This window comes from Mauremys mutica, chromosome 4, assembly GCF_020497125.1.
Source record: "Mauremys mutica isolate MM-2020 ecotype Southern chromosome 4, ASM2049712v1, whole genome shotgun sequence".
Lineage (NCBI taxonomy): Eukaryota > Metazoa > Chordata > Testudines > Geoemydidae > Mauremys > Mauremys mutica.
In genome coordinates this window covers 154372957-154387555 of record NC_059075.1, presented here as the reverse complement: position 1 = coordinate 154387555, position 14599 = coordinate 154372957, and the positions used below count along the sequence as shown (strand labels likewise).

General features: G+C 58.4%; 2 protein-coding genes across 2 annotated transcripts; both read right to left on the bottom strand.

Moving 5' to 3' along the window:
• Positions 1-2264: 2264 nt before the first annotated feature.
• Positions 2265-5683, bottom strand: LOC123368125 (perforin-1-like). The gene is made up of 3 exons (XM_045012646.1): positions 5558-5683; positions 4197-4764; positions 2265-3442 (listed from the first exon to the last, which is right to left on the bottom strand). Exons 2-3 carry the CDS (start codon positions 4721-4723, stop codon positions 2377-2379), a joined length of 1593 nt encoding a protein of 530 aa, XP_044868581.1. The 5' UTR covers positions 4724-4764; positions 5558-5683; the 3' UTR covers positions 2265-2376.
• A 576-nt stretch (positions 5684-6259) lies between these two features.
• LOC123368124 (perforin-1-like) lies at positions 6260-14281 on the bottom strand. Its single transcript, XM_045012645.1, has 4 exons — positions 13749-14281; positions 7761-8832; positions 6539-6552; positions 6260-6308 (listed from the first exon to the last, which is right to left on the bottom strand). The coding sequence occupies exons 1-4, from the start codon at positions 14279-14281 to the stop codon at positions 6260-6262; spliced, it is 1668 nt and encodes a 555-aa protein (XP_044868580.1).
• Positions 14282-14599: the final 318 nt, after the last annotated feature.

Genomic DNA, 14599 nt, shown 5'->3' with positions numbered 1-14599 from the left:
CTGGAAGCCAGGACTCCTGGGTTCTATCCCCAGCTCGCTGCTTGGCTTACCCCCGCCCTCTCTGTGCCTCAATTTCCCCAGCTGTAAAACAATCCAACTCGTTGCTCGTTTCCCTTTGCACAGGGCTCAGCCGTGCTCTGATGTGGCTCTGCCCCCAGAGCTGCGCTGACCTCTGTGGTCTCGATTCTCACGCGCCCCACTGGGAGGGACGGGAGCTGCGGAGGGCTGTCTGCTGGCGGGAGGGGGCTTCTGGCCACATCCTGGTGCTGCCTCCGTTCACAAGTTTACCAGCAGCCCGTGAGTCATGTGGCCACAAAGAGTCAGGCCCCAGAGGCCGCAGCATCCTGCCTGCGTCTGCAGCCCAGCCCTGGCCCCACACAAAGCTGGGGGCTTTGATGTGGACTGTGTGGTCCCCTTTGAAATGGGAAGGAAATGGCCATACCCTGACAGGTCCCCTCTACTCCACCCCAGAGGCAGCTGCATCTCACACACCCCTTGGGTGGAGAATGGCGTGTGGCTGTTGGATTAAGATAGGAGCCGGCGCCCCCTAGAGGGGAAAGACCCCATTCCCCACCCCAGCTCTGGGGCTGGGTTGGAGCCAGCACCGCTGAGAGGGGAAAGATCCCTTTCCCCACCCCACTAGAGTCAGTCAGTGCCCCATCCTGGAGCCAGATTAACCCCTGCCAGCATCTCAGAAGGGCCCAGTCATCTCTTCCCCCGTGTCCCTCTGGCATTTAAAATGTCAACGCCCGGACCCATGGAGCTCTGTGGGAGGAAGAAAAGACATGAGAAGGGGAGCAATGGGGGGCACACAGAGCCCTTGGCATAGTGGGAGGTGGAATGGGGGGCCTACAGAGCCCCTGGTATGGGGGGAGGGGCCAATGGAGGGGCCCACAGAGCCCCTATATGGGGGGAGGGGAGCAATGGAGGCCCATAGAGCATGAGGGAGGGGGACAATGGGGGGCGATAAAGCCCCCAGCATGGGGGAAGGGGGAATGGGAACCCTCAGAGCCCCCAGAATGGGGGGAGGGGAATGGGGGGCCCACAGAGTCCCCAGCATGGGGGGAAGACGGGGGGCACACAGAGCCCCTGGGAAATGGGGGGGGAGTTGCAGGGAGGGGGGCACAGGGAGCGCTGGTGCAATGAACTCAAACGCCAGCAGCACTGAAGGGTGCGACCCCTAGTTTAATACTTGACAGGGACTAAGCCTGGTCGGGACATTCCCAGCCACCAGGGCGGCGCCAGAGCAGCAGCGTGCGGGGCCCCCCGTAGGGCTGGGGAGGGCGTTCCCGGGAGGAGGCACCACAGGGGACCAGATGTGGTCAAGTCCACCTCTAATAAGTGGAATTGGGCTTTGCTTTAATTTTTTGAGAGTGGCAGCGTCTTTCGTTCGTGTGCTAGGGGACTTCAGCACAAAGCGTAGGGTGACCCGATAGCAAATGGGAAAAGTCGGGCTGGGGGTTGCTAGGCGCCTATATAAGAAAAAGCCCTGAATCTTGGGCCTGTCCCTATAAAATAGGGACATCTGGTCACCCTACACGTTGTACTTTAAAGATGGTGGTAGGCGCGGTTTCGGTGACTGATGCCCGTCATCAGAATTTGAGACGCCTCTGAGCTTCCCGTTCAATTAAGAAAATCCCGCCCACTCGCCGCATCCTATGCTCCGTTTTCTCGTCCCGCGCCGGAAGATGCTTCGATGGTTCCACACGGGAACGTCCCACAACGAGGCAACGGCGACCGCGGAGGGTGGCGAGCGAGAGGATGACCTCTTTTCTTAATAATGGACGTCCGCGCACGGTTATTGTTTTTAATGTGTAACTTCATGTTGTAGGCAGCAAAACTAGAACTACTAAAAAAATAAAATAATGGAATTTGTATAACCTCGCCCCCCCACCCCGAGATGGGTTGGGCTTGTTTCAGGCCCGGTTTCAAAGACAGCACCGCCTTTTTCTTTTTCCTCGTGAGACTTGGAACTGGGATCCCTGGTTTCGGATCCCAGCTCTGGGAGGGGAGAGGAGGATAGTGGGTTACAGCAGTGGGGGCTGGGAGCCAGGACTCCTGGGTTCCATCCCCAGCTCTGGGAAGGGGAGTGGGGGCTGGTGGGTTAGAGCAGGGGGGCTGGGAGCCAGGACTCCTGAGTTTTCTCCCCAGTTCTGGGAGGGGAGTGGGAGCTAGTGGCTTAGAACAGCAGGGGTTGGGAGCCAGGACACCTGGGTTCTCTCCCCAGATCAGGGAGGAGAGTGGGGAGTAGTGGGTTAAAGCAGGGGGGCTGGGAGTCAGGACTCCTGGGTTCTCTCCCCAGATCAGGGAGGGGAGTGGGGAGTAGTGGGGTTAAAGCAGGGGGGCTGGGAGTCAGGACTCCTGGGTTCTCTCCCCTCAGCCTCTCGCAGGCACGTACTCATGGCAATTGGTGCCCCCCAGGTTGGGCCCGCACTCCAGCGTGTAGGAAAACTGCAAGTGGCCATGTGCGAGGTGGCAGATATGCCTGACATCCCTGCCAACCTCAAGGTAAGTGTAGCAGCGGCCTAGGAGGTCATCGTCCCATGGGTCACTGTCCCACACTTCTGTTTCCATTTTGGGCAGCGCCGGCAGCGTCACCGGTCCAAAGTCCAGGTCTTTGAACCAGATGGGGTCGTTATCTTCCTCAATGGAGCCCGTCCGCAGCCGTCGGCCTTGGAACAAGAACCTGACGTAGGCATCGGTGTCGGACGTGGGGTCCCCCCACAGGTCTTTGGCCCGCAGCACATGGACCTTCAGCCGGGCCGTGCCCCGCTGGAGTGAGCAGCACATGGAGTTGGTGAGGGGGTTGCTGAAGCAGTAGCATTTGCAGGGGTCCCGGGGGTCGGCCTGGCCCCCCTCTGGGCAGCTTCGAGGGCAACTCCTCCTCCGTCCCCGCTCAGCCACGTACTCCTTCACTGCCTGCCTCAGCGCCTCCCGCCTGGGGTCGTCTGGCTCCACCAAGGTGTGGATGGGCGTCAGGGAGTAGGAGACCAGGCCGGGGCTGGTTTTGAGGCTCTCCATCCAAGCCGAGAAGACCCCAGCGTCTTGCTTGCTGGAGAAGAGCAGGTCGGCGTGGCCGTGGCCGCCCGTCACCTCGGCGCGGTGCTCCATGTAGGCTGCCTGGGAGCGCCACTTGTGCCAGCGGCTGCTCCCCTCACGGCACTTAGAGTTTGAGGAAAGTGCCCTCAAGCCCAGGTTCAGTGAGAACTGTGAGGCCAGGCACTCCTTGATGTCGGAAGCCGTCAGCTCGTCCAATACCGCCCGGCAGGTCTGGGCGGCCGTCAGCTGCCGCACGCGCCCCCCCAGTGCTGCCTGGCTAACGTAGTGGGTGCCGTACGTGGCCAGGAGGGGCTGGTATGCTGCTGAGTCGTAGCTGGGTGGGAGGCGGCTCAGGGCCTGGGAGAAGTGGGGCGTCAGTGGGGGGTCTTGGGGGAGCCTCAACCTGGCCAGAGGGGAAAGAGGAGTTAGGAGCCAACCAGAGAGATCCCTGGCACCTTTCCCCTTGAAAAAGTAGCCCCACCTTCCCCGGTGTCCACTCTGTGGCATCCCTAGCAGTCAGTGCTAACCTTATCGCCTCAATGCAGTGCTGGAGGTGCTGTGCTGCAGGGAGCAGGGCAGGGGCCAGCAGGGGGCACTGTGCTGCGGGGAGCAGGGCGGGGGCCAGCAGGGGGCGCTGTGCTGCAGGGAGCAGGACGGGGGCCAGCAGGGGGCATTGGGCTGCGGGGAGCAGGCAGGGACCAGCAGGGGGCACTGGGCTGCGGGGAGCAGGGCAGGGGCCAGCAGGGGGCATTGGGCTGCGGGGAGCAGGGCAGGGGACAGCAGGGGGCGCTGTGCTGCGGGGAGCAGGGTGGGGGCCAGCAGGGGGCGCTGTGCTGCGGGGAGCAGGGCAGGGGGCCAGCAGGGGGCATTGGGCTGCGGGGAGCAGGCAGGGGCCAGCAGGGGGCACTGGGCTGCAGGGAGCAGGGTGGGGGCCCAGCAGGGGGCATTGGGCTGCGGGGAGCAGGCAGGGGCCAGCAGGGGGCACTGTGCTCTAGGGAGCAGGACGGGGGCCAGCAGGGGGCATTGGGCTGCGGGGAGCAGGCAGGGCCCAGCAGGGGGCGCTGTGCTCCAGAGAGCAGGGCAGGGGGCCAGGAGGGGGCATTGGGCTGCAGGGAGCAGGGCAGGGGCCAGCAGGGGGCGCTGCAGGGGATTCTCACCTGTAATACACACAAGACACCTCGTGGCGTATGAACATGTACTTGTCCTGCAGCTCCTTCTGGTAGGCATAACCAGCGAGCCGGGATTGGGACCCCCCCAGGGCCAGGACTGGGGACTCATCCGGCAGCCCCAGCTCCAACTTCCAGTCATTTTTCACATCCGATGCTATTGCCCGGGCCACGTCCACGGCTGACTCTGCCACCGAGCTGCTGAGGTCCCGGTTGCACCAGCTGTGGACCCTCCAGTCGACCACGGGCAGAGGCACCCTCTGCAGCTGCCCCCCCTGCAGCGGGTTCCGGCACAGGCTGCAGGTGCCGTTTGGGCCGCGCCATAAGCTGGTGTCCACCAGGTAGGCCCCTGTCCACTCCAGCGTGGTGATGTCGATGCCCTCCCCCACCAGGTTGTGTGCAGGCACAAAGGCCATGTTCTCATCGCACACCTCAGCTTTGCCCGTGTAGCAGTAGGGGGAGACCCCCGGGAGAAGGAAGAGGAGGAGGAGAGGGATGAAGGCACCGGAACTGGGCATGGCTAGTGTGATAGGATCCCTCACCTGGTCTCTGATCCTCCCTGGAGGGAGAGAACAGAGAGAGCCTTCATTAACTACAATCCAGTGGCAGGCAGTTCCACAGGCACATCACATCCTAACAGCATCACAGCAGCCTCCATGCTGCTACAACCCTCCGTGGATCTGAGATGAGACATCTGCAGTACATCTATGCTGTAACCTGCCCCACCTTGCCCTCCGAACCTAAAGGAGAATTGCTGCTGGGTGTGAACAGTATAGGGGCTATGACACACACAGGCTGGCAGTTCTGATTCTGTCCGCTAGGGTGCACTGGGTTTAGTTGTGTGTAGTAGGGGACGTGAGACACATGCGGGGGAGGGGGTAGTTCACATTGGTCTCTCTCTCTCTCTCTCTCTCTCTCTCTCTCCCCCCCCACACACACACACACAGAGCACCTGATTCCCTCCAGCAGGGGGCAACAGGGACAGAGAGACAGATGGACAGATGCCCTTGTCCTGACATCCCTTCACATCTTACATCCTAAATTGCTGTATGTGCCAGGATCCCTCGCTCGATACTGAGATGCAGCCAGCTCTGGAGTGGGGCAGTTGAATAATAGCCGCACACACAACACTGCACAGGGACAGCTCGCCCAGCTCCGGGATGCAGCCACCTCTGGAGCGGGGCACCACGGAACAGCCATCCAGAGAGCCCTGGGAAGCACCAGCATGGGCACTGGGGTACGATGCTCCCCCACCCACCCACCCACCCACACAGACCCCTGCATACCAGCCACTCCCTCCCTCTGGCCCCCCTGCCCATCCCGTCCCCCTGGGCTCCCTGCCCACAGGTTACCTGGGCGAGCAAAGCGTAGGGCTCCCAGCTGGGGATCGGGGCACGTTCCCTGGCCACTGGCTGCTGCCTGCCCCCGCGGCTCCCAGTGCCGAGTGACTCCCGGAGCTGCCCGCTCCAGCCTGTATGGGAGCCGCGGAGTTTCCAGGGGCCGCTCCACCCATGCCAGGCACAGATGTCAGCGCTGGGAGAAAGAGGGACTTTCCCTGGACTGGAGCGAGGGGGAGATGGCTGGATCTTGATCCCAGTGTCAATCCAAAGTGGAGTCTAGGGGCTGGGAGCCAGGACTCCTGGGTTCTCTCCCCAGCTCTGGGAGGGGAGTGGGGTTGAGTGGTTAGAGGAGGGGCAGCTGGGAGCCAGGACTCCGTGGTTCTCTCCCTGGTGCTGGGAGGGAAGTGGGGTTGAGTGGTTAGAGCGGGGGAGCTGGGAGCCTGGACTCCTGGGTTCTCTCCCCAGCTCTGGGAGGGGAGTGGGGTTGAGTGGTTAGAGTGGGGCAGCTGGGAGCCAGGACTCCGTGGTTCTCTCCCTGGTGCTGGGAGGGAAGTGGGGTTGAGTGGTTAGAGCGGGGGAGCTGGGAGCCAGGACTCCTGGGTTCTCTCCCCAGCTCCGGGAGGGGAGTGGGGTTGAGTGGTTAGAGCGGGGCAGCTGGGAGCCAGGACTCTGTGGTTCTCTCCCTGGTGCTGGGAGGGAAGTGGGGTTGAGTGGTTAGAGTGGGGGAGCTGGGAGCCAGGACTCCTGGGTTCTCTCCCCAGCTCTGGGAGAGGAGTGGGGTCTGGTGGGTTGGAGCAGGGGGGGCTGGGAGCCAGGACTCCTGGGTTCTCTCCCTGGCTCTGGGAGGGGAGTGGGGTTGAGTGGTTAGAGCAGGGGAGCTGGGAGCCAGGACTCCTGGGTTCTATTCAAAGCCAAGGACCTGCTGGGGAGCCGGGCTGTATTTGTGGGCGCTGGGGCACCCCCCGGGGCAGTGCTGTGGCCCCCGCCCTGGACCCAGGCAAGGGCAGCTCCAGCCCGCGGGTGGCAGAAATCCGAGCACGACACCAAAGCATCTGACTCGCGGCTGCTTCAGCCAAAGGCCTGAAATTTATTTCGGGGCAACGTCAGCGGGCGGGGGCAGGGGCGGGCCCAGCCCGGGGGGGGGGGGGGGGGGAGAAAAGAAAATGAATGACACCCGGCCAAGCCGCCCCCAGGGGAGGGGGCGGGGCTATGGGGAGGGGCGGGGCTATGGGGACACTGAGCAAGGGGTAGGGAGAGTGGGAGGGTTTAGACACGGGGCGGGGCTGAGCCTTTCTCCCGGCCGCCCCCCACCTCCCCCCGGCAGTGCCAAGATCGGGGCTGGGGGGCGAGCCCGCCCTATACGTGCTTGTGGCAGAATCTGTGGGCAGCTGAGCCCCTCTCCCCACCCCCATGTGTGTGCCAAGAACAGGGGGGACCCAAGCCCCCCAACCCCATGTGTGTGCCAAGAACTGGGGGGACCCGAGCCCCCCCACCCCCATGTGTGTGCCAAGAACTGGGGGGACCCGAGCCCCCCACCCCCATGTGTGTGCCAAGAACTGGGGGGACCTGAGTCCCCCCCATCCCCGAGTGTGTGCTGCGATTGGGGGGGGGCAAACCTGTCTCCTTGTCCCCCGTTTGTGGGCTGGGATCTGGGGTTCAGGAAGGAATTTTTCATTGGTGGGGTGGGTAGGGTGACCAGACAGCAAATGTGAAAAATCGGGACGGGGTGGGGGGGGTAATAGGAGCCTATATAAGAAAAAGACCCAAGAATCGGGACTGTCCCTATAAAATCGGGACATCTGGTCACCCTAGGGGTGGGAGGGCCAGTAGGGAGTGGGGGAAGAAATGGGGGAGGGGCACTGGGGGTAGAATAGGGGGAGAAGGAGGGACTCGGGGGTCAGTGGGGAGCTGAGGGCCCAGGGCTAGGGCAGGGGATTTGCACAGCGACACACCAGGGCGGCTGAGTCAGCTCTCCATTTTCTTTATGGTGTGAGAAGCTCACGCTCTCACCCCTCCATTGCTACCCGCTGAGCCCCGTCACCCCCCGTGAGACAGAGCCCACCCAGCTGCTGGTGAAATGAGGTCACAGCAGATGGCCCCTGGAGGAGAGGGAAGACCCCTGGCTGCAGGGGCGAGGTGGGGCGAATTGCTTGTCCTGGAACGTCCCTCTGAGCTAACCCTGGGCCGCTCTGTAGTTCCCAGGGCCCTGGGGGACGTAGTCCAAGCAGTGGGGCCCGCCCAGGCTGGGACCACACACCAGGCTGTACCGGAAGTCCAGCCGGCCGTGGTTCAGGTAGCAGACCCGCAGGCGACCCTCTCCAGAGCGCAGCGGCTCGTCGCACGTCCCCAGCAGGTCGTCGTCGTACTTGTTGTCCTCGTCCCAGACCTGGAGGCGGAGCTGGCTGGTCTCCGCCACCCGCACGTGCCCCAGGTCCAGGTGGACGCCCCAGACCGGGTTGTCCGTGTTCCACACGGTTGCTGTCCGCACCTCCCGGTCCTGGAAGGAGACCTTGACGTAGGCGTCGGTGCCGCTGGTGTAGTCGCCCCACAGGCCGCTGGCCCGCTCCACCGTCACCGTCAGTTTCCCCAGGCCGCGCTCCCGCGAGCAGCACATGGTGTTGGTGGAGCCGTCCCCGGGGCAGACGCAGGAGCAGGAGTCATGGGCGCTGCGCCGGGTCCCCGGGGGGCAGCTGTGGGTGCAATTCCTCCACAGGGCCCTCTCGGTGACATACTCGCTCACCGCCTGCCTCAGCGCCTCCCGCTTGGGGTTGCTCTGCCTCACCAAGGTGTGGATGGGGTGCAGCGAGTAGGACACCAGGCCGGGGCTGGCTTTGAGGCTCTCCATCCAGGCCGAGAAAACCTCGGCGTCCTGCCCCTCAGAGAACAGCAGGTCGGTGTGGCTGTTGCCGCCCGTCACCTCAGTGTGACGCTCACTGTAGGTCTCATGGAAGCTCCGCTTGAAGTTCTGCTTCTTCTTCTGCTCCTCACACTGGCTGAAGGCCGCCTCGGCCTTGCCCTTCCCGCCCCCGATGCTGACGGAGGCCTCCAGGCTCAGACAGTCCTTGACCTCGTCAGCCGTCACCCCGTCCAGCGCCGCCTCGCAGACCCTCACAGCCGTCACGTCCCGCACCCGGCCCCCCAGCTGCAGCTGGGACACGTAGTGGGTGCCGTAGGTGTTGATCAGCTGACGGTACTCGAGGCGTGAGCTGTGGGTGTAATCCTCCGGGAGGTCCCTCAAGGCCCGGGTGAAATGGCTGGTGAGCGGAGGTTTGTGGGTAACGCGGAACCTGGGAGAGAGAAATGGCCACCATGTGACGTACCGTCGGACATTGGTCTTTTGTGGGGGTAGAGCTCAGTGTTATAGATCCAAAGACTCTAAGTCCAGAAGGGCCCATTCTGGTCATCTAGTCTGACCTCCTGGATAACACAGGCCAGAGAACTGCCCTGAATGAATTCCTGTTTGAACCAGTGCCTAAGAAAAAACATCCAGCTCGATTTAAAAATTGGCCATGATGGAGAATCCACCACAGCCCTTGGTAAATCGTTCCAGTGATTAAGCCTGTCACTGTTACAAAAATCACACCTTATTTCCCATCTGAATTTGTCTATCTTCAACTTCCAGCCACAGGATCATGTTAGACCTTTCTCTGCTAGACTGAAGAGCTCATGACCAAAAGTTTGCTTCCCATGGTAGTTTAGTCTTGTATCTTGCCTGCATCTTTACTGAACTGACACGAGATTCAATTATTTTTACACAGGTTACACAGGACGCTTGGAGAACATAATAATGTATATTATACGCTTGTGATCTCATTGCTTGTAACTCCCCCCTCCCCCCATGGCCTACAATCATGCGCCTGGCAGCCTGACTCGGTTTTCCCTCTGGGACAGTTCAAGAAACTCAATGAGCACCTCTGTCCATTCCTATCCCTCCTCTGGTTGTCAATGAACAAACATTCAAAATACAGTTTCAAGTCCGTGCAAAAGTCCACACAACCAAGTTTTCACTTTGTCTTCCCAGGCCTCACCAAACCAGAGTCTGAGCATTCTCCCGCTTGTTGTGGCCTCCTGCTTCTCGGCCTTCACAACATGCCCCGGCAACGAGTTCCACAGGTTGACTGTGCGTTGTGTGAAGAAGTACTTCCTTTTGTTTGTTTGAAACCTGCTGCCTATTAATTTCCACGGGTGACCCCTGGTTCTTGTATTATGTGAAGGGGTAAATAACCCTTCCCCATTCACTTTCTCCAGACCAGTCATAATTTTATAGGCCTCTGTCCTATCTCCCTTCAGTCGTCTCTTTTCTGAGCGGAACGGTCTTTTTAATCTTTCCTCCTATGGAAGCGGTTCCATACCTCTGGACCGTTTCCATTTGTAAGAAATCTTTTTTGAGATGGGGCAACCACAACTGCACACAGCATGGGCCTACCATGGATTTATATAGTGGCATTGAGATATTTTCTGTTTTATTAGCTAGTCCTTTCCTAGTCGTTCCTGGTGGCTTAGACTATTTGCGGTTAGTCTACCTTGTGAAAGAAGTAAGTACATTTCTGCAAACGTGCACCCTCACCTTGAGGGCGCCCCCTCATGCCTGGGCACGGCATTGCAGGGGACTTTGCCTCTGGAGGCTACTGTCTCAGCTGCAGTGATATATCCCAGCTGGTCTCTTCCCCGGACACCCTCGCTGGGTCTTCTGTGTCTCAACTCTCCGGACAAGTCCCCTGGCAGGGTTCAGCTCTAGGGGACTCAGTTCATCCCCCTTGTCTGGGTACTGACCCACACTGGACTTTTTCCTGCTGGGTGTCCAAGTACCACTTAAACTAACCTTCTGGCTTTCATGGGCTCCAGTCCTATCACATCTGGGTTCTCACCGCCCCTGGCTCAGGGCTCCTCTCCTCTCCTCTCCTCTCCAGGAGGTAACCTACAGCTCTGCTTTCTGGCCACTGCCACTTCCAAACAACTGGATCTTCCTCCTCATCAGGAACTCACCTTGTTCCTCTGTCTTGGGTCTCTGCTTCCACTAGGTTCCCAGCTCTGTTTAAGTAGTGTCCTCCCTGCTTGACCACCACAGCTGGGGTCAGTCCTCCTAATCAAGCCCCAGGACACCCAGCAGGTTTTACTAACTAGCTCTGATCTTGCCAGCTCATCAACTGAGGGCTAGCTCCTAAATCACGGGCCAAACTGAGCCCAGCTTGCTTCATAGGGCCGGTTGGCTGGTGTCAGTACTTTGAGGGTTCGTGCTCTGCATAGGAGAGTTGATATAAAACTTTAAGTGCTGGTCGTAAACGTGCTCAGTGGCAGATTGTAGATCTAAAAGTCTTTTGCTCCATGGGTAAACTAGCCAGCAAGTATGTTATCTGTGACTATGCTATGGAGAGCCACAAACAATCTCCTCAAAGTGAAGATTTCTTTAACCAGAAACTTTGCAAGAAAAAACTTGGTGTCAAACTACCCCACAAGGGAATCTAGGAAAGTCCCTATTAAAATAAAAACCTTTAAAAAGCTTGCACCACGGACCTATCTTTGTTGGCTCGGCTTGAAGGAGAACATGGATGGTTGGGAAATGTTCTCCAGAAGATTGGTCTAACACTTATGTTTCCTGCTGATAATCTTCCTATTCCTTAAATGCTTAAAGATGGCCAAGGCTGATGTGTATTTGTAAATGCTTTGTTGCTACATCCACACATTTGTGTCATACCAAGACGGTTTGAGTAATAACCATGTAACAAGATCCAATGGCTGGAGGTTGAAGCTACACAAATTAAGAGTGAAAATAAGGTATACGTTTTCAGTAGTGAGGGGAATCAATCTCTGGAACTTCTACTAATCACTCTCAACTGAGACTTCACAAGCAACCAATGATTGATCTTCACCCTCACCCCCAGCCTTCACCCACACCCAACCCTGACCTTGCCCCTCAATCTCAGCCTTCACTGAGACCCAATTGCTCACCTTCTCCCTCACCCCCATCCTTCACCAGCACCACTCCCTGTCCTTCCTCCTCACCCCCAGCCTTCACCAGCACCAACCCCTGTGTGACATTGCACCCAATAATGCTTTATAGAAATATGCTTATGAGTGTAAATATGACATAACTGGAATATGTTTTATGCTAGATATGCCATGTAACATATCTTTGCAAAGGTTATGATCTACTGAATGTATTCATTCTATTTGTATGCATGTATCATTTTTATATCTGAAGTTATGAGTGTTGGCTCTATGCTTGTATTTAAAGTGTTTGCAATAGGAAGTACGTAAGGCAGATTTAGTCAATATAGTGTGAAGGGGTTATTCAAGTAGTTGGGAGTACTTAGCTAACAATGGACTTTGGGAGATGCCAATCCACATCTGAGCTTCCCTGAGAACATTCAAACTAACATGTAAACAATGGCATAGGCCTGAAAAAGCTGAATCATCCATAGACATGTGACTTGCCCAGGTGGCCACAGACTCCATCTTGTTGTTGTGATTTTGCACAGGAGAACAAAGGAGTTTCCACCCACAAGAGAGAGAAGATAAAAGGCCCTGAAAACCCCTCCGTTTTGTCTTCGGCTGGCTCACAAGAGAGCCTCTCCTCCCCAAGGAGCTGCCTGAAAGAACCTGGAACGAAGGACAGTAACTACAGGGGTGTGAGTGATCGCTGGACCCAGACTAGGAAGGAGTCTAGTCTGTGTGTAGTGGGGCGCTTGCCCCACTCCTTGAGAATTTAGGCTGCAGCAGGCCAGTGGACCTGCGCAGACAGGCAGCCAATAAGAAAAGGGCTTACTGGGAGCCAATCAGGGCCCAGATTGGAGACAGCCAATCAGGGCCAGGCTCAGCCCTATAAGAAGGATGCCCAGGAAGGGAGCAGGCAGTCTGTCCCAGGCCTTCGAGAGGGGAAGGTCTGGCCCCAGACCTGGGAGCCTAGTACCTGGGACAGCACGGCACAGTGCTGGGCAGGCCCAGGGGAGCAGAAGGGAACTCCAGCCCGGTGTCTGCCAGGCTGCAGGCCCTGAGGGGAAGGGCCTAGTGGGTGCGAGGGGCCGAAGGGGAAGCGGCACAGGGACAGATGGAGGGAGAGAAGGAGGGCAGGGAAGCTGCCACTAGAGGGTCCCTGGGTTGGGACCCAGAGTAGTGGGCGGGCCGGGGTCCCCCCCTTCTCCCTGGCCTTACACCCGGCCGACGAGAGTGGGGCCGTCTAGGGCTGCACCAACCCCCTGCCAAGAGGGGTGTGACTTTGGGGGTGCAGTTGCTCACATCGGCCAGGGTCCAGAGAGGCAGCTGATTGACCCCCCCCCCCGGAAGGGGGTGTGGATGGACTAAGGGGCATTGCAGGAGGGCAGTGGTCCGGAAGAGGATGCTGCGAGCAGGAGAATGACACGGGCTCAGATGCCAACCGAGGGTGAAACAACGGGCGGGACCCTACCAGGAGAGGATGCTCCACTGGACTGAGCTAATTCCTGGAGTAACCAGCGGGAGGCGCTGCGGTGGTGAGTCCCAACCCCATCACACTGTGAAATAAGCTTATTGGAATATCTCTGAGGGTGAGATTTACCTGCATTTAGTTTCCTACTTTATTAGGCTTAGACTTGCGTGTTTTTGTTTTATTTTGATTGGTAATTTACTTTGTTCTGTCTGTTATTACTTGGAATCACTTAAATCCTACTTTTTATATTTAATAAAATCACTCTGCTTCTTAATTAACCCAGAGCAACTAATTTATACCTGGGGGAGCAAACAGCTGTGCATATCTCTCTATCAGTTTGATAGAGGGCGGACAATTTATGAGTTTACCCTGTATAAGCTTTATACAGAGTAAAATGGAATTATTTGGGGTTTGGATCCCATTGGGAGCTGGGTGTCTGGGTGCTAGAGACAGGAGCACTTCTTAAGCCGTTTTCAGTTAAGCCTGCAGCTTGTGGGGCTCGTGGTTCAGACCAGACGTGTCTGGCTCAACCAGGCAGGGTACTGGCGTCCCAAGGTGCCAGGGAAAACAGGCTTAGAAGTAGTCTCGGCACATCAGGTGGCAGGCCCAAGGGGGTCTCTTTGACCCAAGCTGTCACACCCTGACATTCCCTCTCACCGTCAGCCTTCAGGAACAACCACCCCCTGACCGTGCCCCTCACCCTCAGCCTTCACCGGCACCCAGCACACAACCTCTAATCTCCACGCTAACCCCTACCTCTAGTCTCCCTCTCCCTCCTGCCCCTCCCCTGCCCCTTACGTATAGTATGCGCAGGACACCTCGTGGCTGGTGAAGCTGTACTTGTCTTGCTGAGACTTCTCCGTGCTGAACTCTGCCAGTTTGGAGTGCGAGCCGGCCAGCGTCACCTGGGCGTTGGCGCTGGGCTTCACCTCCACCTCCAGCCCCACCTTCCAGTCATTCTGTACCACGGCGCCCGCCGCACGGACCATGCCCAAGGCTGACTCCTTCACAGTGCTGGAGAGCTTCCTGCGGCATGAGACCTTCTCCCTCCAGTCTGCCACGGCCAGCGGCAGCCTCTGCAGCTGCCCCTCCAGCAGTGAGTTCAGACACAGGGTGCAGGTCCCATCCTGGCGCTGCCAGCGGCTGCTGTCCACCAAGTAGGCCCCTTTCCTACCCAGCGTGGTCACGTCGATGCCCTCTCCTGCGAGATTGTGCCCAGGAACAAAAGCCGTGTGCTCCTCACACTCCTCAGCTGTGGCCGTGTGACAATGAGTGGAGACCCCAGGGAGGAGAATGAGGAGGAGGGGGAAGAAGGAGATGGGTCTGCACATGGTCGAGAGGGGACGTCAGTCTCTGAATGACCCTGCAGGGAAAATCATGGAGAGATTCTGCATTAACAACAATCCTGTGGCTGGCAGTTCCACAGGTTAACACGCTGTTAAAATTACATTCACACTGTGCTCCTCAAAGCAGGGCCCAAATACCAGTGAAATTGGGAGTCTGGGTGCCTTGCACATCTCCTATATCGAGAGTTAACACTTTTCTTTTAGGCGCACTGCGGTTAGTTTAGACCCACGGGTTCAGCTAGCCCGCTCTCCTGCCCCCCACCCCCACCACCCTGGATCAGACCCATGGGCCTATCTAGTCCC